Raw genomic sequence first — 26,152 nt, 5'->3', positions numbered from 1 at the left:
CCGCCCAGGATTTGCAAGATACGAGCTCTCGAGGTGACTCCGGGGGCGGCTGGGTATCATTTGGGAAGTGAAGGAGGCCCCTGGAGGCCCCTGAGCCTGGCGGCCCCTGAGCCTGACTTTCTCTGAGGCCGGGAGAGCAGAGGCCTTGCCTGTCACGTTATCGTTGTAATTATCAGCATCCCGCTGATTGTGAGAGGGAACTGGTTCCAGAGCCCCTCGGCTCTGCCGTGCGCCAGAATCACTGGATGGTTTTTAAATGCCCGGGCCTCCATCCCAGACCAGTTAAATTCGAATTTCTAGAAGTGGGGCCCCGGCATCGGTGTTTTTCTGAAAGCTCTCCATTGTGATTCTGATGTGCCAGGTAACGCTGTGTCAAGCTAGGTCTGGAAGGTGAATTCGGACTTTGCCCATCCAGCCCAGAATCAGAACAGATCACCCAGGTCAGCCTCATCCTTAGAGGGAAGTCTAGGATATTAGCCCGTCTATTCAAAAATTGGGGTTTTCTTTACCTCTCTTTTCCCTCGCACGTTGTCCTCTGTGGGAGGTCAGAGGTTTTGATGGCAGTTACCTGGAGAACATTTGGTACCTGCGGTCTCTGCGCCTTAGCTGTGGAGGTGGAGAATGTCTTTTCCCTCTGTTCTTCCTCAGTAGTTAAGTGAAGTTGCACCAGTGGCCAACGAAGTACCTTTTAGCTCTGAAATCCTGAGAGTCCCTTAGTACAGACCAGATGGTTCTGAACAAGTTTATTTTTTTCAGGAATGATTTTTAAAGTTGTTTCACAGGCTAGATTCTGTATTCAGCTGTTTTGCACCTCAAGTCAGAATAACATTACTTGAAAGTTTAGACTGAAGATTAATAACACAAGTAACATTTCTGGAGTTACTTACTCTCAGAGTTCCTATGAGTTATGGGATGGGGGTAACCTTTATACGTACAGTTTTTACTAATATAGTTTATAGGAGTAACAGCCCCTTTGGGATGGCAATGTGAACAGAAACCATATATTTTCCAAGACTGTTAGCTAGTAACTTTGGATAGGCATAACTGAAGGCAAGTTCACAGTAAGGTGTACAGATCTCCTCTGAGTATTCGTTGTTGTGCAGGGAAAGGATATAAACTAAAGCTCCAGAGAGAATTTTCATTCTAAAAGTGTTTTACAGAGGGTGAAGGATTATTTTGGTTTTTAGGGTGCAACATTTAAGGATAGGGTGAAATGAGCAGAAAGGGAGGAAAACTGAACAAGTAAGCATAGAGTAGAGGTTGGAGAATTCACAAAATAGATGCGGAACTCGTGAAACTTCCTTCCGCATTCGCGGATACGTAGGGCCGACTATACCACGCCATTTTATGTAATGGACTTGAGCATCCGCGGATTTTGGTCTCTTGTCGGGGGGAGGTCCTGCAACCAATTCCCCACGAACACCGAGGGACGTCTGTACTTCTCTACAATAGGAAATCCAGCTATAGAACAGTGTAAAAAAGTGAACAGGTGAAAAAAGAGCACAACTTGTTGATCAAAGATCAGATGATTTGAAAATATCTTTGAAAACATATTAATGTATTTAGATATCTACTTTCCGAAAAGATTTGGAGCTTTATAGCCAGAGTTATTTGAGTTACTAGCTACTCAATGATTTTAGGGAGGGTAGAGGTTGCAGGAGAGTGTTAACAGGAAATGGCGATCCCAACAGCATCGAAGGGCAGGAAATATTAGCTATGACTTTTTTATACTGGAAGGAAAAAAGGAAATTTAAAAGGAACAGATGGCAGAATCCAGGCCTACATACAAGTAATTGATTAAATGGCCAAATGAAAGGGGCATAGTGAGTGCCGTTTAAATTCAGAAAAGAGAGATTAACGTGGAATTACCCTGTATGTGTTTATGGAAGGAAAATTTGAAATAAGGTTCCTGACATCCAGTGGTGACTTTAACCACTTTAAACCAGTCGTGGTTTATGCTCTTAACTTGTATTACCTACCTGTCCAACCCTTATTCCTTCATGGTCACACTAGGTTTTGCTGTTTGAAGAATATACTTGCAATGAGGGGAACTTATCTGTTTCCTCTTTTGCGTTGTATTCTGTCCTTGTCGGTTACCCCAATTTTCAGCTTTCACATTGCCTGTTGTGTTCAAGAGTCAAGGGGTAACCTTGTTTTGGGGCTGTCCTCATATTTCACTTATGATTCTTATGTTAGTCACATGGGGATTTGGTGAACTTGCAAATAAATCCATTCCCAAATCCATCACCCTTGCTGACAAATTAAACGGTGCCGTTCTAGGGGTGGAATATGGTTTGTATGAAAAAGAAGAATTGTTAACTACGTCCTTTCAGCCATGAAACTTTCAGCCAAGGAACTAGTTCCTTCCCCATGCTGTGCCTTCATTGTGACATTGCTTCTTATTGCAACAGCCAGAAGAGTAAATTGGGGCTTGGGGTCGAGAGAATGAAAGGGAAATGAAACTCAGGTTTGAGGCTCCCTCACCCATCCGTTTTAACTGTTATAGGTGGGCAGAGGCAGGCCTTCTAAACACAGTAGCTTGTGCGCTTGTAGGAGGCCTGTGTCTGGAGGAAAGATGGAGCTTGGACTGCTGAGGGTGGGAAAAGGCCTTTCAGACTTGAGCCATCTCTGATGTCTGAATCACTAAGCCGGGACCACGCCAAGCCACAGGAGGGAGCCTCTGAGGGCAGCAAGCCAGCTGAACTTGCCAGCCTCAGATCGAAGCTGGGGGTGATGGCAAGAAGCAGTGCTCTCCAAAAAACCTCATTTTCTCATTTGTCTTAGTTGAGGAAGTTCCTACCAGTGTGTGCGTTTACTGGGAGACATCTTCTCTGATAGGGTTATTACCGCATATACCGAGATTCCGTAGAACTGCATCTGACTCAATGTATGTAATTCGGATTTCTCACCATACCGTCATTTATTTTGAGCCATCTCCAGCAGACCCCGTTCCTTCTACCGTGAAACTGTGTATACTGAAGGCCTAATTAGATCCCCCCAATTCTCTGGTTGGCTCAGAGAACCAAATTAGGGAGAGCCTTATGGGAAAGTTGGCGTATCTTATTTAATGACCAACGTTGAATGTGTTTCTATGCAAAAATCAAAGCCGATGAATTTTCGTGTATTTAATTTTCAGAATTCTAGTGGAAAAGGAGGATAGAGAGGAAAATCCAGTTACAGAGGATACATTATCATTTCGAAGGGAATTTGTGTTTTATTTATCTGGTTGCTGTGATGCATCCTAGATCCTATATTTATAAGAATCTAAATAGGCAGTAAAAAGAATTTGTACGAGGAATTCCCTGGTGGTCCAATGGTTAGGACTCCGTGCTTCCACTGTCCGGGGCACAGGTTCAATCCCTGGTCGGGGAACTAAGATCCCACAAGCTGTGCAACTCAGCCAAAAAAAAAAAAAAAAAAAAGGCCAATGTCACTACCTTTCAACAAAGCCACATTCCTTATTGGTGGAAACGTTTAATGACTCAATGGAAGTAGTCACATTTTGTCCATTGAAAACCACAAAGCTCATGTCTGTTGTTGTTCATGTATATTTATGCATTTAAAAATGTGTCTCCCAGGATAAGCAGAGTCATTGAAGAATGAGTGCAGTTTTTAAGAAAGGCTATACGGAAAAATATATCATTGGAGACTCAGAGGCACTGCCTTTTGCCTGTGGGCCTCAGCAGTGTTTCGTGAATGACCTCAACGCTGTTTTTTTCCTTCCTCTTCTGGTGGCTGAGGACAGACAATGAATTCGGTCTCTGTACTCGCCCAAGCTCAGCTGGGCAGTGACTATCGTGCCATTGTCCTCCCTGGGGAGGGCTGCCCAGTTGGTAGTGCCGTGAATCCCGGCCTTCCCTGGCATTGACCCTCTCTTTTCTTTCAGCTCCACCATCCCATTAGGAGAAAAGTTGCTGCGCAGTACACAGAGCCAGGTGCCAGAAAAGAGTAGGAGACACTCTGGGGAGGTGGGGAATGAAAGATAAAATTAAAAACCATTGAAAGGGCAGCTCAGTCTGCTGCTACCTTAAGCTTTCTCTCTTTTGAGCTGGTGGTGGTGTGTGACAGTACTGCTGTAGTGTCTAGAATTATTTTAACGTTGGCTTTTCAGAAGCCCAGGCATTTTTATTAGGTCCTTAAGCTCCTTTGTGGAACCCAGTTTTGAAAAGCTAACAGGGCCCATTCTTAGAGTAGGGTCTCACCTTCCCTTGGGTGCTAACTGATGCGGTCAGCCGGGAAGGATATGGGTTCCTTCTTCCACGGAATAAACACTCGGAACTCTCTCCTGCTTCCCAGTTCCTGCTTCCCGTCCTTGTTGGGTTCCTGCCTAGCCCGGGGCAGCTCGTAGAATCTCCATCAGAAATCATGGCACTACATATGCTTTCTAAGCCCTGTTGATTGATCCTGTTTTGCAGGAGTTAGGGTGGGTTGTTTTTTTGTTTTTCTTTATTAAGTCCTTAAATGTCTCTGGAGCTCTTTAAGAAATGGTCCGATATGCTTATTTAGTCACAGAGATGATTCTTTTGTCCCCAGTATTAGGAACTGGTCACCAAATTGCTATTGGTCATAATCACAGTTTTCTTGCTTCCACTAGTCTTATTCTGAGCCTAATAACTTATGAGATGGGTGAGAATCTCAAAGTTCCTCCACTGACTTGCAAGTGCAAAGCGAGGAACGATTAGGATGCTCAACATACTGAGGACAGAGTCTATGGAGCCTCGTAATGGATTAACATAAAGCAGTGGTGGCCAAGTGATGGCCCACGGCTAAGAATGATGTTTACATTTTTAATAGGTTGTTTTTTTAATTTAAAAAAAAAAGTACGGCTATGTAACAGTATATGTGACACACAAGCCCAGAATATTTACTATTTGGCCCTTTAGAGAAAAAAATTTGCTGGTATAAAATACCAACAGTAATACTGGAAATAGCAAGCTCATAATAAAGTTCTATGCAAGCTGCTCTTTCTTTGGATGTGTTTTTTATACTTTTTCTTTTTTTTTTTTTTTTTTTTTTTTTTTGCGGTACACGGGCCTTTCACTGTTGTGGCCTCTCCCGTTGCAGAGCACAGGCTCCGGACGCGCAGGCTCAGTGGCCATGGCTCACGGGCCCAGCCACTCCGCGGCATGTGGGATCCTCCCGGACCGGGGCACGAACCCGTGTCCCCTGCATCGGCAGGCGGACTCTCAACCACAGCGCCACCAGGGAAGCCCTATACTTTTTCTTGATTTGAGAGGGGCTGATTAATTTGTCATTCATTCTCAGGATTATTTTGTTCAACTTAAAGAAAACTTTATTTATTTATTATTTTTGTTGAAGTACAGTTGATTTACAATGTTGTATTAGTTTCAAGTGTACAGCAAAATGATTCAGTTATATATTCTTTTTCAGATTCTTTTCCCTTATAGGTTATTACAGAATACTGAGTAGAGTTCCCTGTGCTATACAGTAGGTGCTTGTTGGTTACCTATTTTATACATAGTAGTGTGTATATGGTAATCCCAACCTCCTAGTGTATCCCTCCCCCCCTTCCCCCTTTGGTAACCTTAAGTTCGTTTTCTGTCTGTGGATCTCTTTCTGTTTCGTATATAAGTTCATTTATTATATCTTTTTTTTTTAGATTCCACATATAAGCGATACTCTTTTTAATTGAGTATCTACAGGATTTTAGGAATCTTAAAGATTCTTAAAATGTAAAAGGATGTGATAGATAGGTTTTGGAATTTGGAGAGGGAAAATAATAAATCCAAGGGTGACATGAGCGGCATATTGAACGTAGAGCCTGAGGACTCTAAACGTGCTGTAAGATGGCAGCAGATCTGATTCTAAGTGTTCCGGTGGCCAAAGCAATGAGAAAAGCATAATCAGAAGAAAATCGATGACAAAGGTGCCTGTGTTCCATGATTAATGTAAATTCATCTTTCCTTAATGGCCTGGGTCTTAAAAGAGGTCAGCATCTCGGCAGATCAGTTGATATGCTTTATAGGTAGTCAGCAGCCTGCGCTGAATCTGAACGGCCTCTGGTCCAAATGCTGGGACTGGCTTTCTTCAGCCACCCCAGCTCTTAGTCCTGGCTGCTTTCTTGCAAAAGTGCTCAGAGTGCCTTTCGTGATTTCTGACGCAGTGGAACATGGCAGCCCTTCTATCAAATTATTTGTTGAATCAAAGGCATAAGTAAGTAACCATTCCTCAAATTAGCACTCCCATCCCTTTTTAATCACAGCCATTGGCATTTGAACAGCCTGGGGCACTCATTGAATTACACTTGAACCTCTTAAACAGTTGTTTACTCTACCACGCATGCCTAACTTCTAGCTCTGCAGAAGGGAGCCTCTCATAAGCCATCTTGTGCATTTTCAGAATACTGGTACTACTGCTTCTAAAGCCAGGCTGGATTTTCCCAGTTATAAATAAAAACAGGATCGTCTGAGGTCTGCAGTAGTATTCAGTCACAATGATATTTATTATATATCTGAAGCTGTCAGATCTCCCAGTTCGAGATAATTAATATTTACGTTGATCTGGTTTTAAGTACATATTTTATAAGGCATAGAAGTCTGGGTTCAAAACTCTTAATTTCCCCAAGATGCGCAGATGTCTCATAGGCTTTTTTAATTTAATTCCTATGCTAATTGTTAATCTCTAAAACAAATTTGATTAAGATACACATGGAGTTCACTTTAATGTCATTTTGTGCTTCAGGCACTCAGAAAGCTGTTCAGATTTCAGTGGTAGACATATAAAACCTGGCTGGAGTGAATTAGCCACTTAAAGGCTGTACCTTACACTTTAGCACTCAAGTGTATACTGATTTCTACTGTAATTTCTTTTGTGTTGGTTTTACTCCTGTAGGTGGTTAACCCCTTAGTTGTGTTGACTTTTTTTTTTTTTTTTTTTTTTTTTTTTTGCGGTACGCAGGCCTCTCACTGTTGTGGCCTCTCCCGCTGCGGAGCACAGGCTCCGGACGCGCAGGCTCAGCGGCCATGGCTCACGGGCCCAGCCGCTCCGCGGCATGTGGGATCTTCCCAAACCGGGACACAAACCCGTGTCCCCTGCATTGGCAGGCGGACTCTCAACCACTGCGCCACCAGGGAAGCCCATGTGTTGACTTTTTATATGTATTTCTTCGGTAGCCTATAAAGCACATAGCAGTTAGCCAGGTTTTCAGATAATTGTTTATGTTTTAAGCCTTTAAATTATAGTTGTAGTGTGAACAATAATTTACACTTGTATTTTCACTGTATTTGTTAGCTTTTCCCCGGTTTACATTCACTGCATGTGTGTGTGTTTGTGAATGTAGAACAGGGAACAGGAAGTGTGGGCTGTGTTTAAGATAAATTTACAGAAGACCATGTCAGCCCTCTTGGAAATACCGTCTTTGAAAGCTTATTATATTTAAGAAGAATGTGAATCGTTCTCTTTAGGCTAAATCTTAAAAGATGTGGTCAATTTAATATCTCAGTGTTCCGCATTAACCATAGCAAAACATCTGGTGGAGATTACAAAATAAGTCAAGTTTATTTCTTAAGGCTTGGAGATTTTAAAATTCTACCCTGTAATTAAGTAAAGTAGGAAAAATAGGACTCCTTCGGTATCTGATTTCCAGAGTTTCAAAACCCAAGTACCTGTTTGCTCAGCATCACATTGTGTTAGGGGTTTTGTCTCATAGATGCTTAAATTCTCATGCATTTTAGGCTATTGCTTTTGTTTAACTTTGTTTTTAAGTACATTCTGGTGTCGGCTGGCACTTGAGCATCTCTGAACCCTTGAACAGAAGGGAAAAAATTGAAGTGTGTTTTAAATAGGCTGTAAAAGGTGCAGATGCAGATTAAACTTTACTTTGAGGTGCTTCCTGCCATATCAGTAAATCACAAGAGGTAGATAGCACGGAAGGGAGTAAATCCTGGCAGAGCAAGGCTGTTGGGCAAAGGTATTCTACGCAGTCACTTGGTGGAGTCTCTGTAAGGCCAACTGGCCCGAGGCAGGGGAACACAATCAGATTCACAGGTTGCATCAGACTGAAACTTTCCGGACCACCCAGTTCCAGAAACTGCCCTGGAGACATTCCGGACCACCCAGTTCCAGGAACTGACCTGGGGACTTTGAACCCAGCCCAGCCTTCCCGCCTTTCGAGGGGCGGGACTAACAGTCCCCCAGGATACCCGAAAAGACCACCAAATAAGGAATACCCTGCGCCCTCCCAGATTCACCACACCCCTTTCCCTTCTTCCCCTATAAAATCTTGCCCAACTCTCGCCCAGGTGCGACTTCTCTGGCCCCTTTCTCTCGGACCAGTGAACCTCGCCCGGGAGCGCTCCCTAATAAAGCTCACCTGAAGCTTTCCTCTGTTTCGCGGTGCCGTTTGTTAAGATCCGACCTTACATTTGGTGCCGAAACCCGGGAGGGGTACCAAGCCCCGGGGTTACCGCGCGGCCCGCTCCTCCCCTCTCCCAGGAGACAACCAGGGAACCTCTACTCATCCACCCGATCCGGCAGAAAACGGGGTAAGTCCCCCTCCCTTGTTCCCTCCGACCCTCAGAGTCCCTGCCCACCGGACTCCCTGTCCTTAATCGCGGCCACGTCAGGGACTCCTCCGTCCTCTCTCCGGGCCTCGGGCAACTGTGGAGACGTCCCAATTGCCTGACCGCTCTCCAACCCGCCGGGCCTCGGGTGATTGTGGAGACGTCCCAATCGCCTGACCGCCCTCCGACCTGCCGTGAATTGGAGACGGAGACCAGGGACGCCTCTCTCCCTTTCCATTCACTCAGGGACAGACTGGGGGTCATGGGAACCTCACAATCGAAACCAGATCCTAAGGCGCCCCTGGGGTGTCTCCTAGCCAATTTTACAGCCCTCGGCTTCTCCCAAGATCTCCGTTGCCGACGGCTTATTTTCTATTCCACTGTGGCCTGGCCACAATATCCTCTAGAAAATCAATCCTGAAGGGACTTTTGATTTTTAACATCCTCCGTGATCTAGATAATTACTGCCGCAGGACGGCAAATGGTCCGAGGTCCCCTATGTTCAGGCCTTCTGGTATTTGCGCTCCCGCTCCTCCCTTTGCGCCAATTGTTCTACCTCTCAAATCCTCCTTGCCAAGCAAACATCTCCTCCATCCAAAACCTCAGTCCCCTTGGATTCCTCCCCACTAACCCACCCTCCCGAATCTCTCGCCTCTCCCCCCTCCAGAACTCCTCTCCAACCTCCACCCTACCCTGAAGCGGTCCCTCCTCCTCCCGAAGCGCTCAGGCGCCTCCAACCGCTCTCCCGCCTCCCTCAACGGTTTCTCCTCCCACGCCCCTTGCTTCGCCAATTAGTGCACATACACGCTCTCACGACTCCCAAGATTCAAATCTCCTGTGCCCTCTGAGGGAGGTAGCAGGAGCGGAAGGACTGGTCAGAGTCCATGTCCCTTTCTCTCTCCAGGACCTCTCTCAAATTGAAAAACGATTAGGCTCCTTCTCTGCCGACTCCTCCCACTACATCAAAGAATTTCGCTACCTATCTCAAGCTTACGATCTAACCTGGCATGATATCTTTGTGGTTCTGTCCTCTACCTTAACCCCTGACAAAAGGGAAAGAATTCAAACTGCTGCCGGAAACCATGCAGATCAGGTTCACCTTACCGACAACTCCATGCCTGTCGGAGCGACTGCCGTACCTGGCACCGATCCAGACTGGACATATCAGGATGGCTAACATGGCCGCCGTAAACGCGACCTCATGATCCAATGCCTCCTGGCTGGCATGCAGGCTGCCGCTCATAAGGTAGTCAATTTTGAAAAAATTAAGAGAGATAACCCAAGAACCTAACGAAAATCCAACTGTCTTTCTCAATCGCCTTACAGAGGCCTTAACTCTCTACACCCGGCTGGATCCCGACACCCCAGCAGGGGCAGCGGTCCTAGCCACCCATTTTATCACCCAGTCAGCCCCGGACATCCGAAAGAAATTAAAACGGGCAGAAGACGGCCCTCAAACCCCTATTCGAGATCTATTAAAAATGGCCTTTAAAAGTCTATAATGGTCATGAGGATTTGGCAGAATCCAGCCGACAGGCTCGGATGCACCAGAAGGTGGCCCTCCAAACCCAAGCCCTTGTAGCCGCCCTAAGGCCGGCCATCTCCCATGGATCACAGCATCCCCGCGGTCCGCAAAAGGCAACCCCGCCGGGGGCCTGCTTCAAATGCGGAAAAGAAGGCCACTGGGCTCGCCAGTGTCCCAATCCCCGACCTCCTTCTAAGCCCTGTCCCAGCTGCGGGCTAACGGGCCACTGGAAGAGTGACTGCCCTACGACTGGCCCTCCCTCAGCGTCTCTACGCGGGGGGCAGGCCGACCCAACGGCATTACCACTCGAACTGCTGGGATTGGCTGACGACTGACGGCGCCCGGACTCGAAGACCCCCATCACCCTCGCCGAGCCCAGGGTAACGCTACAGGTAGCGGGTAAGTCCATCTCATTTCTGATGGACACGGGGGCTACCTATTCGGTCCTGCCTACTTATTCCGGGCCAGTTTCTCCTTCCCAGATCTCGGTCATGGGTATTGATGGCAAACCATCCTTCCCACTCCAGACCGGTCCGCTCCCATGTCATATCGAAGGACTCCCTTTTACTCATTCCTTCTTAGTCATACCATCCTGCCCAGTTCCCTTGCTAGGCCGAGATGTCCTTTTCCACTTAGGGGCCTCCCTCCAGCTGGTTAGACTTGACCCTAAGGTCCCCTCCTCCCAACTCCTGCTTTCTCTTCTTGGCCTGTCTCTAGAACCCTCCCCCTCCTATCCCCCTCTTCCAAGCACACCGAACCCAATCAATCCCCAAGTCTGGGATACTTGTAAGCCCATAATAGCAACACACCATTCCCCCGTTCTCATCCGCCTAAAGAACCCCTCCAAATTTCCATCAGGGCCCCAATTTCCCATCTCTGAGACTCACCATAGGGGCCTACAACCTATTATCACCAGACTCCTAAACCAGGGACTCCTTATCCCCACTGACTCTCCCTGCAACACCCCCATCCTGCCTGTCCACAAGGCCTCTGGGGATTATCGCCTGGTCCAGGACCTCTGAATAATCAGTGAGGCCATAATTCCTCTCCACCCAGTAGTACCAAACCCATACACCTTGCTCTCCCATATCTCCCCATCCATAGCCCACTTTACGGTTCTGGATCTCAAAGATGCCTTTTTCACTATCCCCCTTCATCCCGACTCCTATTTCCTCTTCGCCTTTACCTGGACGGATACGGATACCCATACTTCCAGTCAGCTCACCTGGACAGTTCTTCCCCAGGGCTTCCGCGACAGTCCTCACCTCTTCGGTCAGGCGCTCGCACGGGACCCCACTTCCTGCTCCCTTACCCCCAGCACACTCCTTCAATATGTAGATGACCTCCTCCTTTGTAGCCCATCTCTCAGCCTCTCAAGACAACATACTGCAGATCTCCTCAATTACCTTGGCCCTCGCGGTTATCGGGTCTCCCCATCCAAGGCTCAGTTATCTGTATCTTCTATAACCTACCTGGGGCTCCACCTTACCGCTACCACAAACGGTCTAACAGCCGACCGCACCCGGATTATCCGTGAACTCCAGCCTCCGGAAACAGTGGAACAAATTCTCTCCTTTTTGGGCCTTATAGGATTTTTCTGGCACTGGATCCCTAACTTTGCTCTTCTCGCTAAACCCGTATATCTAGCCACTAAAGAAACCCCTCAAGGACTCCTCACCTCTCCTTCCGCCGTTCGACAGGCCTTTCTCACCCTCCGTAATGCTCTGATATCTTCTTCCATTTCTCTGCCCAACCCAAACCGACCTTTTCACCTTTTTGTGGATGAACGGGCCGGAATAGCCACTGGACTCCTTGCCCAGCCTATAGGGCCTTCCTACCACCCCGTGGCTTACCTCTCCAAACAGCTAGACCCAACCATTGGGGATGGCAACCATGCCTTCGGGCCCTAGCAGCGCAGCCGAACTGACCAAACAAACACTCAAACTGACTCTGGCCCACCCACTAAGCGTGCTTTCCTCCCACCGGCTGGTCGACCTCCTAGGCCCCTCCCGCATCCAGGAGTTCCACCTACTGTTCATTGAAAACCCTGCTATCTCCCTCGACCTCTTCCCCCCCCCCCCCACCCCGCCTAAACCCGGCCTCCCTCTTGCCTATCTCCGACACCGGGACCTCCCCTTCCCACTCCTGCCCCCAAGTCGTAGAGGCCCTCAGCCCGCCGAGAGAGGGACTCTTTGACACCCCTCTTTCAAACCCGGACCGCACCCTCTTCGTAGCATGCTCGCTCCCTGCTTTCTTAGGTTCCTTCGCAGGCGCATGGAGGAAGTCTCTCGGGTGGCCACAAACCAAATGCTCCCCGGCCCTTACACCTTGCTTCCTACAGAACCCCCCACTGGTCTCCCCTAAGCCTCGGACCTCTGGTCGCCCGACTCCCCTTTCGACGCCCCAATTCAGCATGAAGTAGCCAGAGATCAGAACGCCGCCCCATTACACCAAAGATGTCGGGATATAAGGCCAACTGGCCCGAGGCAGGGGAACACAATCAGGTTCACAGGTTGCATCAGACCGAAATTCTCCCGACCACCCAGTTCCAGGAACTGACCTGGGGACTTTGAACCCAGCCCAGCCTTCCCGCCTTTCGAGGGGCGGGACTAACAGTCCCCCAGGATACCCGAAAAGACCACCAAATAAGGAATACCCTGCGCCCTCCCAGATTCACCACACCCCTTTCCCTTCTTCCCCTATAAAATCTTGCCCAGCCCTCGCCCGGGTGCGACTTCTCTGGCCCCTTTCTCTCGGACCAGTGAACCTCGCCCGGGAGCGCTCCCTAATAAAGCTCACTTGAAGCTTTCCTCTGTTTCGAGGTGCCATTTGTTAAGATCCGACCTTACAGTCTCCAAGCGACCAGTTCCTCCTCCCGCAGAGACGCAGTGTGGGTAGGCAGGGAGTGTAGTGTCACACGCTGGCTGAAAGATGCTTTTTGCAGTCAAAGCCAAAGCAAGGTGCATTTGAGGGGCTTAAAGCCCAGGGTACAACCCAGCCGAGAGAGTTGTTTTATTTAGAGAGGCTTCTCCGAGTCCCAGGCCTGCAGCAAGACCCAACAAAGGTTTCCAGTGAGTTGGCAAGATGTATTCTATTCTACTCAGGACTCTGGGAGATCCAGGGTTAATTTATTTTTTTTAATGAACTTTTTTTATATATAAATCTATTTGTTTAATTTTTGGCTGCAATGGGTCTTTGTTGCTGTGCGCGAGCTTTCTCTAGTTGCGGCGAGCGGGGGCTACTCTTTGTTGCGGTGCGCGGGCTTCTCATTGCGGTGGCTTGTCTTGTTGCGGAGCACGGGCTCTAGGCACGCGAGCTTCAGTAGCTGTGGCTCGCAGGCTCTAGAGCACAAGTTTCAGTAGTTGTGGCTCACGGGCTCTAGAGCGCAGGCTCAGTAGTTGTGGCACACGGGCTTAGTTGCTCCGCGGCACGTGGGATCTTCCCGAACCAGGTCTCGAACCCGTGTCCCTTGCATTGGCAGGCGGATTCTTAACCACTGAGCCACCAGGGAAGCCCTCCAGGGTTAATTTAAATAGGCACTGGCATGAACTATGGGTTAGTAAATAAAGTAATAGTTGTACATTTTTAGTTCATGCTCCGTGTAATTTTTACATACATATGACTAGCTATTTATGTGGTTACTCTCGTGGACTTTACTTTCAATAGGCAAACAGGTACTATACTTGAAAAGCGCAGTGTACTTTGAGCCACTGAATCACACCTAAGGGGATCCCTCCTTTTCGGACCACTAGCCCAGGTGTCGGTGCTGTCGTGGTGTGTTGCGTGAAGATCAGGCACCATCCTGGGGAGACAGCAGCCTCTGAGGAGCTGCTATGCAAACCGCAAAATAGCTATGAATATCATAGCCCTGGACTGACCAGACGTCTGCACTCTGCTTGTTCTTTCCTAGTTTCGGCGCTCGTTTGGACTTTCACAATCACAGATGACAGCAGAGGTAAGTTTTTTTTTTTAACTGATGAGAAAAAAGGTAAGTTTTAGTCGTTAAGGTCTTGGTGTCTCATTGCATGATGGAGAAGACCAAAGAAATACATCAGAAAACTAAAGGTAGAGCACCATCGTGTGTGTTGCTCGTCATCTTTTGTCCCAGGCACTGAGGAGTGGGCCGCCAGCACGTTTAGGGGGCAGAGAGGGAGGGACCGGAGAACATCATGTTCACCAGTTCATGTGGTTCTTGGCAGGCGTTTCTAACTTGGAATTAGTCATTTAATCACAGTGGGTAGAAAGGCCCAAGATGATAGACATCGGGTCCTCTTGCCCCCTGCATCTCATCTAGAAATGATCATTATTAGCCTCTGTCCCCACTTTATAATGGGCCGTAACCTCAAACTAATTGTTCTCTGTGTGCCTCATGCACATGTACTTCAGAGCAAGTGTGCACATGCCTGGCGCCCATCGTGGGCGTGGACCCGTCTTATATTCTCCTTGGCCCCGTAGCACCCTCGTGGAGAGGAGATATTTAGTAGATACGCAGTAAACACCCGGTTATTTGATTGAACGTTTGAAGGTTTCTCTTGAGGCTGAACCACGTGCTGTCTAGCCTACATTTTTTTTTGTTTTGTAGCCGGCAACAGCGCTAGCTGTGGAGTCTTGGCCCTCTCATCCGGTCTACGCAAGATACTGGCAACATTACCATCAAGCGATGGCGTGGATGCGCTGCCACCAGAATGCCTATCGGAAGGCCATGGAATCTTGCTTCATGTCCCCGTGGTACTCTTCTGCCATGGGCCTTCCCCAGATCGCTTATGCTAAGGAGGGCAGAAGGCCTCAGTCCTGCTACGAGCATCCCCCAGCCTCCTGGGACTCCCACCACAGTCATTCACATGCTGGCGGGCGTGGACCACATCCACGCGGCAGAGAAGAGCCAGCTTGGTACGCAGAGGAGGAGGAGGAGAAGGAGAAAGAGAGCGAGTCCGACGATGGCGGCATAGAATGCGACGTGAGCAACATGGAGATCACGGAGGAGCTACGCCAGTACTTCGCCCAAACCGAGAGGCACCAGGAGGAGCGCCGTAAGTGCAGCCCGCCCCTCTCCACGGCCCCGCCCCGGGCCTTGTCTCCTGCCCACATTTATTTTTATTTATTTATGTTGGCTGCCCTGGCTCTTACTTTTTGCACGCAGGATCTTCATTTCAGCACTCGCTGGCCTGCAGGCTTCTTAGTTGTGGCATGCATGCCGGATCTAGTTCCCCAACCAGGAATTGAACCCAGGCCCCCTGCTTCGGGAGCATGGAGTCTTACCCACTGGACCACCAGGAAAGTCCCATCCTGCCCTCGTTTATAACCTTCTAAGTCCTCCCTTGGATACAGATAATATTTCAAACCCAATCCTAAGCCTGGAAAAGCTCTGGTGATGTGGTACCTCACTTATATTAGTTTTCAGGGTTGTTTTAATATAGGACTTTTTTTTTTTTAGTTCTAGAACAAAACTTATCCTAATAGTACCTCTGCCATTTACTGAATTTCAGACACTACACCAGAGGAGTGTGTGTGTGTGTGCGCGCGCGTGTGTGTGTGTGCGCGCGCGCGCATTCCCTAGTCTACACAACAGTCCCTCAAGGTTTTAAGCCCATTTCACGTATAAGGAAAGTGAGCCTTCAGGAGCTTCATTGACTTTTTCTGTGGTATCAACTAGTAATTTGCTGTTAGGATTCAAAGCAAGGTGTGTGTGACTCCAGTTCCTGTGCTCGTTCCTCTAGCACAGACTCAGGGCTTAGGACCACTAGGTTCCTAAAATGCTGCTGCCGCCTCACTGGTGCACAGCTCAGACTGCCCTGGTGCTGCAGAGCTACCGGGTCTTAAATCTCAAGCTCCCTCCAGAGTAGACACCAGTGGGAACCTAAAAAGAATAACAAAATGCCTGGTATTTACCCTCTCCGGTTTGATTCTGTGCCATGGCTGTCTGTTCCTGGGGTTAGAGAATTGTGATAATGGTCTTAAATCTTCAGTCGGAAAGCAGGAATTTTATGTTTTTAATTTCTTACTAACTTGCCACAAAAAACTAAAAGTGCTTTTTGTGCTTTCCTTACTGTTAAGATTCACCAGCCCATTTACATTTTCAGTGTCTCTAACAGACATACAGATGCTTTCCTCCCTATTACAACATGCCATCTCAATATTGTTTTTATTGAGTTCTAATTATATATTTTGCCTAGAATTTTCTAGTAAACGGAGACATAGAAGCCTGGGGAGGGGTGCATTTCATGTACATCTTGATTGATCTGTGTTTTCCTAATGATGGGCAAGCATGTATTGATTCCCCCACTGGGTGCCAGGAACTGAGCAATGGGCTGTGTATAGTCTCATGCCCTTTGGTGTCTGCCTATGATTCTTCACTACTCATTCAGTTTTACTTCCCTTCTTTTGATTAAACCTTTGACTTCTTTGATGCATATTAGAAAGTATATGCAAACAAGTATTTTTAAAACAGTACTTTCTATTACACATAGAATGCATGTCTTTCCTTGATCTTCGGGAATAAATTTTACCTTTTTTCAAAATACATTTGAAATAACTGTTAGTCTAATTTAAAAGCATGTAACAGATGAGGGAGACTTGGCATTGGAGCATGTCCACGTGTGGTTGGAATGCCGTTTGTTACAGCTTTTGAAAAAGAAAGTATGATGGAGACAGGGCTTGTTTCTGTTGTCCGTACCCAAAGGCAGAAGAACATGTTTTTCCTGCCAGAGAGAGTGCCACATTTATGATAGAAGTTGTAATTAAGGATGGGAGCAAACCCCAGCCATCTAAAAGGCCATTTTGAATGACCTGCTAATTTAAAATAAACCCGACAGAGTTATTCAATGAAAAGTAGAGATGAATGATGTGAAAATAGAATAATGAAATGTGTCCTTCACATGTCAGTTGAGTTACAGATGTCTGGTTAAGAACCATCCCTGTTTCTGCGTCTTGCCTTTGTCAGGTAGGTTAAGAAAAAGTCATGAAAATTGCCTGCTAAGTTTTGCGTGGCACTTAATATTATTTTGAATGAATGAATGAAGTCTTTCAGTATTAATTATGAGCCTTAACTAAGAACTTTTCAAACCTTATCCCATGAAGTGCTAAACTTGCTGTGGTTCTTTGGGCCATTTTACAAGGTGATGTAGGCATTGAATATTTTATAAACTTGAGGAACTGCATGTTTCCTTTGATATCATCCCTAAATCTGCTTAGTTGACATCAGGGCTCCAAGTCCTATTATCGTCATTGTTATGGGTTGAATTGTGTCCGCTAAAAAAAAGATTTGTTGGAGTCCTAAACCCCACCCAGACCTCAGGATGTGACCTTATTTGGAGAGAGGGTCTTCACAGAGGTAACAAGTTAAAATGAGATTAGGGTGGGCCCTGATCCAGTATGACTGGTGTCCTTATAAAAAGAGAAAAATTTGGAAACAGAGCCAGACGCGCACCCAGGGAGAATGGCACGAGAGGACTGGAGTTCTGCTGCCACAAGCCAAGAACTGCTAGAAGCTGGGAGAAAGGCCTGGAACAGGCCTTCCCTAGCGCCTCTGGACGGCCATGGCCCTGCTGACAGCTTGATCTCAGACTTCCGGCCTCCCCAGCTGTGAGACAAGACATTTCTGTTGTTCTAAGGCACCCAGTGTGCTGCACTTTGTTACAGCAGCCCTAGGAAACTAATACAATCACCCTGTCAGAATTTTCTTTGTTTCCAAATGCAGTCTGTGAGTGGGACGTAAAGTGAACCACACAGGTCTTGTCATTGCTGTGAAGAAAATCTGGTACATGTTTGTTTTACCGTGATCTAGATAGCAAACCAACAAAAAAGGGAATTTTATGGAAACCCTTACAACCTCCATCCCTACTCACCAATACTTACATTATTGTTAATAGAATTATACAGGAGTAGCTGTGGCAGGACCGCTGGAATTACAGGCTTCCAGCCCCACTCCAGCACTTACTAGCTGGAAGTTCTTATCCTGTGCACCGCTACCCTGTGCCTCAGTCTCCTCATCTGTGAAATGGGGATTCTAATGAATGGGGTGCTAACTATGAAGATTAAATGAGATAAAAGTTATACAACAGTGCTCTGTACGGAAGTCAGTGCCCAAGGAGTGTTGCTTGTTATGGTTTGTTGCTAATAACTCATCCTTTAACATGGATTAACCATGAACTGGTTTTACTCTGATACTGTCTTGATTAGTGCTTGATTGTTATTTTTTTTGATTGAAGTATAGTTGATTTACAATGTCATGTCAATTACTGCTGCATAGCAAAGTGATTCAGTTATACATATATACACATTCTTTTTCATATTCTTTTCCATTATGGTTTATCACAGGATATTGAATATAGTTCCCTGTGCTCTACAGTAGGACCTTGTTTATCCATCCTATATATAAAAGCTTACATCTGCTAATCCCAAACTCCCACTCCATCCCTCTCCCACCTCCCCTCCCTCTTGGCAACCACAAGTCTGTTCTCTATGTCTGTGAGTCTGTTTCTGTTTCATAGATCAGTTCATTTGTGTCATATTTTAGATTCCACATAGAAGGGATATCATATGGTATTTGTCTTTCTCTGTCGGACTTCACTTAGTATGATCATCTCTGGTTGCTGATTAGTGAGTGCTTGATTAAGATTCTGCATATTTTTAATAAAGTATTCTCTGACTTCGAAAAAAAAGAAGTCATATATTTCTGCCCTAGGCAGCACTTTTCAAACTCTTTAATTGATTTAGAATATTTAAAACATAAATGAATGAAAAGCTTTGATATCTGTCAAATTGAGCCACTAATACAATTTTGTCAAAGTAGTCATTACCACAACTTTCAGTACTGTTTCAAGGACATTCTTGCTTGATATAAGTTAATATAGTAAACTACACGGGCTGGGGAAATGAACCTGCTTCCACCTTCCTCATAACAGCACTAAACGCATTGAGCTTCCGCTACTTTGTGCTTTAAAAACGTGCAATTGTAGCATAATTCAAAATTGCTTGTGCTGGGATCTCTGATGCTCTTGTGTCCTGCAGTCCGCCATGAAAGCTTTATCAGGTCCCCGGGAGACATGAGTGTTGTCTGGCGAGGGTGAGAACAAGGCTTTGGTGTCGGAATTTAATCTTCCTGCAAAAGATGCGGTCTCTGTGAGAAGCAGCCGCCAGGCCCTGACGCTGCCCCACCAGAAATAATGGGCAGCACTTCACCAGCGCTAGGTTTTTCACCAGCACTTTCAGTGGCGTATAGGATCAATTCGTGTTCCTTGGAGCAGTCATGAATGATGGCATTCAGACATAAGTAATTGGAATGCCCGTGGTGCTTTCCAATCCATTACCTTCGCTAGAAATGCTCACAGAGGTTTAGTTACATACACAGTTGGGAAATGTTTGAATAAAGAGATGAGGGACCTGAGTCATGTGAATACTCGGTTGAAGTTGTTTTGCTCTTTGAGCCACTAGAAGCTACTTATTCAATTAGGACAAATTCAGCCCTGAACATGAATCATTTAGAGAACACAGATTGTATAAAATATTACTAGCAAGGGAAAATGTAGCTAAACTTGAAAGATACAGCTTTTCAGGACTATTCACCTCCAAAGGAATGTATACGTTATATAATACATTATCATCTGTGTCTTATTTAATATTTTCTTGGGATAAAATCCTTTAGACTGGACAACGTGTTCTTGTTTGTGATTACCATTCCTCCAGACAGTCTCTAATTTCACATATTTCAGCAATAAAAACCAAAAAAATATTAAGTAGGGTAAACAAAGAACTCTTTTTTGTGCAGCAGTAACAGGCATGCTTTTGATTATATTATATGTCATCATTTCCTAGCGAGATATTGCTGTTATTTAAAACTTCACTGGTAACATTACTTATGGGAAAGTAGACAGTTGTGAAGTTTTAAAAGGTCAGCTGTGTTGTCAGTTATTTCTTAGGAAAAATGTTTATTGTTAGGTTAAGGAAGGTATCATTTTATAGTCATAAATAACCATCAGTTGAGACTGCGAGGTCCTCGTCCTAATACTTAGAGGGAAAATGAGTGAAAGTTGTCATGCCCCGTAGAGAAGCAGGCCCCCCGAAACAAACCCTTGCCACTGTTGTCTCTACACGAACCAATCAGATAGTTGTCACCTGTGTTTTGGGGGTAGATGTCGGGTCCAAACAGGGACATTTCTCAGAGCATAAAGCCACGTGGGAAGAGAAGACAAAATCAAGTTTAAGATGATACCTACAAGAGCCATTTATGGTGTGCGCCATGGGTAGTTTTGCAAATGAGGGGAAGAGCCAGTGAGTGAGTGGGCTCAGTGGTCAGAGGAGCTCCACGGGCTGGTGGTGGAGAAACGGAGCGCACACTAGGCTTTGAGGGATGGGGGCAGTGCGGAATGAGAGGGAAAGAAAGGGCTGAGTGCACTCCCCGCCCAGCACTCAAAGTGCTGGTCTTACCAGGGGCCCAGGTGTACTTTGTAGACATTTGATGGGTGACATCTGCTCCTTTACGTTGTGTCCACCCGAGCAGGAAGGTTTAGACTCTAGTCTTCCTAGTGAGCCTTCAGTCAGTCTGCTGGAACCCGTCCCGCTCTCCCTCATTGCACCCTCCACAGAAAACCTAGAAGATATAACGAAACCTACGGCCCAGTGTTCAGGGAGCCGTCTTAGTTTCGTCAATGAGATTGAAGTGTGGAATCATACTGATTGAGCACAATTCCACCATGTGTGTGTTTCATCTAGTCCAGATGTTCGGGGCATCAAAGCAGTCCGTGAGAAGATACGTGTGAATGGCCATAGAAAAATGGAAGGGAGGGATGGAAACGCACTTTTATTCTAAAAGTAAACATGGTGATTGCCCACGGACTTGGGGATTACATCTGTCGTCGAGTGAGGGATGTGGGGTGAGGATGGAAGACCCGTCAGTAATGGCTCCAGCTCTGCTGGCAAGCACCTGTGTTCTGGGTGTGTTGCTGACAAGCCAGAAATGAGGCATTCATGATATAAATCAAGTCTGTGCTTTCGCTCGGTTGTGCTGAGGTCATTAATTCTGGCAACACAGCAGAGAATATAATCAGACATGCTAATCCTAGAAAAATGGAGGGAAATCACATTCTTTAACACTCATTTGTCTTAGTGCTTTGTCCTCCAAAATGTTCTGCCTTTGAGCTAATTATCTTGGAATACTGAATGAATGTTTTCCTGCTATGTCAGGGTCTCTGAAGTGCAAGTCACTTCCCATGATTGTTTTTTCCTTTATAGACTTTAAGCCTACGTTGGTAACACCATGTAAATGTATAGATTGAGACAAAAAATATCAAGGTTATATATCCTGAACACAGATGGAGTCCAGTAGAGTTTCTCCTTAATAGTATAATACTGTTTTTCCTGTTTTAACCCTGTATGCATGGTAACCCCTGAATTAGTTTCCTAATTGTTACTATTGTAACAAATTACCACAAACCGTGTGGCTGAAAACTACAGAAATTTATTCTCTTACAGTTCTGCAGGCCGGAAGACCAAAATCAAGTTGTTGGCAGGGCCACGCTTCCTTCCAAGGGCTCTAGGGCCTGCCTCTTCCGGCTTCTGGCGGCTCCTGGCTTTCATTGGCCTCTGCCGTCATCTTTACATGGTTTCCCCCTGTGTCTGTATGTGTCCTTTTCTGTCTCACATAAGGACACTCTCACTGGATTTAGGACCCACCCTAATGTAGAATCATCTCATCTCAATGCTTAATTACATCCCCAAAGACCCTATTTCCAAATACGATCACATTCTGAGGTTCTGGGTTGATGGAAATTTGCGGGGAGGCTATTCACCCCACTACAACCCTGTTTTAAAGCTGAAATTGAAAAAGATACTCTGATTTGTATTAACACAAATTGCCTTGGTCAAGTATCCTACAAGAAAAAAGTGCTTGGTAACATTGAGTCCCACAGCTGTTTTTGGGAAAAATGACCGACCTCTGCATGACAAGGCCCCTGTTCAGTTATTTGTGAAGTGTGTTGTTCGACTTCTCTGCTTCAGTCAGATGACTCTTCATCTGGCTGGCTGAGTCCTCACCTTGTTTTGACAGGAAGAAAAACCACCAGTGATTGAGAATCCTTTCTTTCATTAGGAGGGAGGAAGCAATAAATGGAGCCTAGAATAAGTGGATGCCTTCAAGTGAGTATTGCATCCTCAGGCTTGCTTGGTCCTCTAGGTCGGTATACACTAAAGTACTTTCACGTGCTACCTGTAGCCTCCAGCACCCAGCTAGTCTGAGGGTATTTAGTTTTAAGCTGACTGGTTTTCAAATTTATAGTCTAATGTTAGAACTTTTTTTTTTGTGAGTAAGTAGAGGCAAAGCAACTCGAATGTAAGGGAACAAAATCAGACCCCCAACTCAGCGGTGCCCCTTCCTTCCCCCTCCCCCAACCTCTCCTCCATGGAGACTCAAGGACCTGCGGGAGGGGGCTCTACGCAGCGCCTTTTGAGAGTCGAGCATCTCTTTCTCTATCCCTGGGTTGTCATTGTTTTCCAGTAGCATCTGGAAGGAACAGCTGTTTACAAAAAATAATGTCTGGGCTTCCCTGGTGGTGCAGTTGGTGAGAGTCCGCCTGCCGATGCAGGGGACACGAGTTCGTGCACCGGTCCGGGAGGATCCCACATGCCGCGGAGCGGCTGGGCCCGTGAGCCATGGCCGCTGAGCCTGCGCGTCCGGAGCCTGTGCTCCCCAACGGAAGCGGCCACGACAATGAGAGGCCCGTGTACTGCAAAAATAATAATAATAATAATAATAATGTCTGGCCTTTGTCTGAGCTCTCTCTTGACAACCTCTGAGCACCTGCTTTCAGTCGGGCATTGCGGCCTCCCCCAGGGCTGGGGAGACAGGGTGAGTAAAGGCCACAGTGCCCTCCCCCGTAGTGGACTCCCGCAGGTGGGCCGCTGGTGCCAGGGGACCCACTTCCCGTCCCTCCGATCTATGTTTGAGGGCAACTACCGGCCGTGCAGGAAACCAGGAAACCTCCACACTTCTTGTGAGACTGGGAGGGGACCAGGGTTTGGGCCTTAAATTTTCATGAGGAAACCCGGATGGGAAGGAGATAAAAATAGAGAACTGAGAGCAGAGGGCCGTGTCTTTTATTCTTACACGGTATAAAGTCTATTAAGGAATAAAACCCCGTGATGGTTGCTGTGATGAGCACATGCTGAGTGCAGACTTGGAAAACAGCACAGGCTTCACTGACGGCCGGCCAGCTGGGGTTGCTTTGGTGTCACGTAGCGTTTCATCCACAGCTGTCAATAAGAGGAAACGGCTCTTGGCGTATAAATTGTTAGACTGATTTAACGTCTGCAAGATAGTTTTTGTCAGAAGGGCAGCAGAAAGAAGCATCGTTATAACCATGTTAAGTTATAAGGAAAAGGAAAATAAAGATGCAAAAGTAAAAAGGTTAAATTCACATATCCTAACGGCAGAGAGCAACACTTACTAAGATAGCAAAAATTCCAGTGTTTATTAAAACTTAAACTGAGACACTGATTTCGACAGGAAGTTGAACATCTGCTGTGTCACTAAATCTGTCAGTGAGAATGATGATAGTCTTGGGACAAATTCGAGAGTGAAAGGCCCGTGGTCTGGGAGCCTCTGTCGTCTACATGCAGAGGCTCTGAGGGATCACGTGGGATCGCCTCCTCGGGGCCGAGGATTGGTAACGTGTCACAGGTGGCAGAAGGGGCTCTTCTGTCCCTGGCTCGGGTGGAGATGCCAAGCCTTTGGAAGAGTAGTCCCCAGGGGAGGAGGGGGTAGAATTCAGACACCCATGAGAATTGAACATCTTAAATCCTGAAGTTTCAGATTTACCAGAAAGACCAAAAATGAGAAACAAATGCTTGTTGACCTCCCATTCATTTGCATATCAAGCCAATATTTTGGTTTACTTCCACCTTTCACAGTAGGTCAATTGTCTTTTTCATGGATAAGGTAACAGTTATATTGCATGTCTTTTGCTTGACAGTCATTTGGCTTATTCCCATAGTACTTCCTTGTATAAAAACAAACTGCAGAAGCGACGGTGGAGGTCAGTCCCAACCTCCTAATTTTACAGATGAGAAACTCCACATCTAGTGAGGCAAAATGCCTTTTCTAAAATTGTAAGCAGTAACGCGTGATGTAGAGCTGGAACCCTTTATCTTCATGTCCAGCGTTCTTTTCTCTGTTAGCGGGGGAGCAGCATCACCAAGTGTAGGGGGAAGATGGTGGCACTGACTCCAGGGGGAAAAACAATTAAAAAAATTAAAAATAAACTGCAGGTGTGCTAAGAGACAAATGGTCGTGTGCATTTTTAATAATGTTTCCAAGAGTATAAAACTCCTTCCCTCCAGCTCCAAGGCACGATTTTTAAAGAACGGGATTTGGGAGTGTCTATGCCTAGCCACATAAATAGCATAGCCATGTAAATATCTCGCCAGTCACTTGAGTTGCTCACTGTTGTGTTCCCTTCCATACTCAGCTTTCATTCTGCTACTTTTTTTTTTAACGAAGGAAAGAATGGTTCATATCATTGTTTTATTCCCCTACAACCATCTTCACTCCTTAGTATTTCTCTTGCTAGCAGTGGCTACAGATGTGTGCATTCTGCTACCAGTTTCTCTGTTCTTGACAGTCACAAAAATCTGTAAGTTGGCTAAATTTGACCTTATGTTTTGTTGACATTTTTATGTTGTTTCTATTTACATAAGAATACAAGTTATGATCTTAGGACTTGTTACAGTAAAAATCGACAGGGGAGAATAACCTGAGTAAATCTGTCTTGCTTTACAAGAATCCATTTAAATTCGTAGGATTAGAGCATATAACCGTCCCACCTGAAGTTTAGCCTAAGCTGACCTGGGAGGTGAAGGGGCAGGTCCCATTCCTCGGTGAGGAAGGGGGCCGGCTGCTGCGGGCAACACAGCAGCAAGATGAGGTGGCCAAGGCCTCCCTGCCATCTGCAGAATTATCCTTTCTTGGCCCTTTTACCTTCGACAAGGGTTGAATCGGTTAACCTTTCCTTGTGTAGTGTGATTTGCGTTTGCGACGCACGCAGAGATCGTGATCCTGGTGGAGTTCTGTACCTGCTAGCCTTGCCCTCTTCCAGATGACCTCAAACCCATACCGATTCCAAAGAGGTGACTTTTTTCCCCACCATCTCATTTGTGGTGGGAAGTACTACTTCTTGCAACACTGGACTTTCCGGGAAGCGTTTCCTTTCCCTGCCGGCCCGGTGCAGTGTTTGAAACCATGGGACCGCCACCAGCCATGCCCCGCCGGGCAGCTTGTGGGCAGCGGTGTAGACGGAGACCCACATGGTTGCATTTCTCTCCTCTGTTTTCAGGGCCCGTTGCAGAGGTTGGATAACTTGGACTGACACGTTTCCTGGTGGCTTGTTGCCACTTCTATTTGCGTGTAGCCCTCTGATAAGTGAGTGAGCGAGCGATGCGCCTCCTAACTAAGGAGATAACGATAATCCGGCGCAGGTCACGCCTTAGAGTCCGAGAACCTCCGAGCTGGGCCCGAGAACCTCCGAGCTGGGCGGGCGTGGGGCAGTGAGAGGAGGAGGGCGGAGGGGGCCGGGGGCCAGCCGAGATCACCCGGCTCACGGCGTCGCCGGCGCCCGTGTCGCTTGCTTCCCAGGGCGGCAGCAGCAGCTGGACGCGGCGCGCCTGAACGACTACGTGAACGCGGACCACGACCTGTACCGCGACACGCGCCGCCGCTCCGTGCTGCCCCCAGCTGAGCGGCCCGGCGAGCGGCGCCGGGCCGAGATGCGGCACCTGTACGGGGCCAGCGCCGCCAAGATCCAGGCCATGGAGGCGGCCGTGCAGCTCAGCTTCGACAAGTACTGCGACCGCAAGCAGCCGAAGTACTGGCCAGTCATCCCGCTCAAGTTCTGAGCCGCACCCCTTCCTCTCGCTGTCCCCCCTCCCCCTCTCCCGTGGCTCTTCTCTGGGTAAGGCTGACTAATGAGCACGTTCACCAAAGTCCCCTGGGGGCGGGGGTAATGTCAGCCACCTGGAGGTGGGCAGGACGCGTCCTGCCGCCAACATGAGAGAACTTCTCTTGAGGTAAAGTGGGAATTTCATATACATCCCACTGGTTTTTAATGTCAGTAAGAGC

At 46.9% G+C, this 26,152-nt stretch overlaps 1 protein-coding gene across 1 annotated transcript; it reads left to right on the top strand.

Annotated features, from left to right (window-relative positions):
- GEMIN8 (gem nuclear organelle associated protein 8) lies at window positions 1-26,152 on the top strand. The gene is made up of 4 exons (XM_082864526.1): window positions 1-33; window positions 13,958-14,002; window positions 14,630-15,077; window positions 25,670-26,152. Exons 2-4 carry the CDS (start codon window positions 13,991-13,993, stop codon window positions 25,927-25,929), a joined length of 720 nt encoding a protein of 239 aa, XP_082720652.1. The 5' UTR covers window positions 1-33; window positions 13,958-13,990; the 3' UTR covers window positions 25,930-26,152.

This window comes from Leucopleurus acutus (genome assembly GCF_964270905.1).
Source record: "Leucopleurus acutus genome assembly, chromosome: X".
Taxonomy (NCBI): domain Eukaryota; kingdom Metazoa; phylum Chordata; class Mammalia; order Artiodactyla; family Delphinidae; genus Leucopleurus; species Leucopleurus acutus.
The sequence above is the reverse complement of the archived record's forward strand: the minus strand, read 5'-3'. Positions and strand labels throughout refer to the sequence as shown.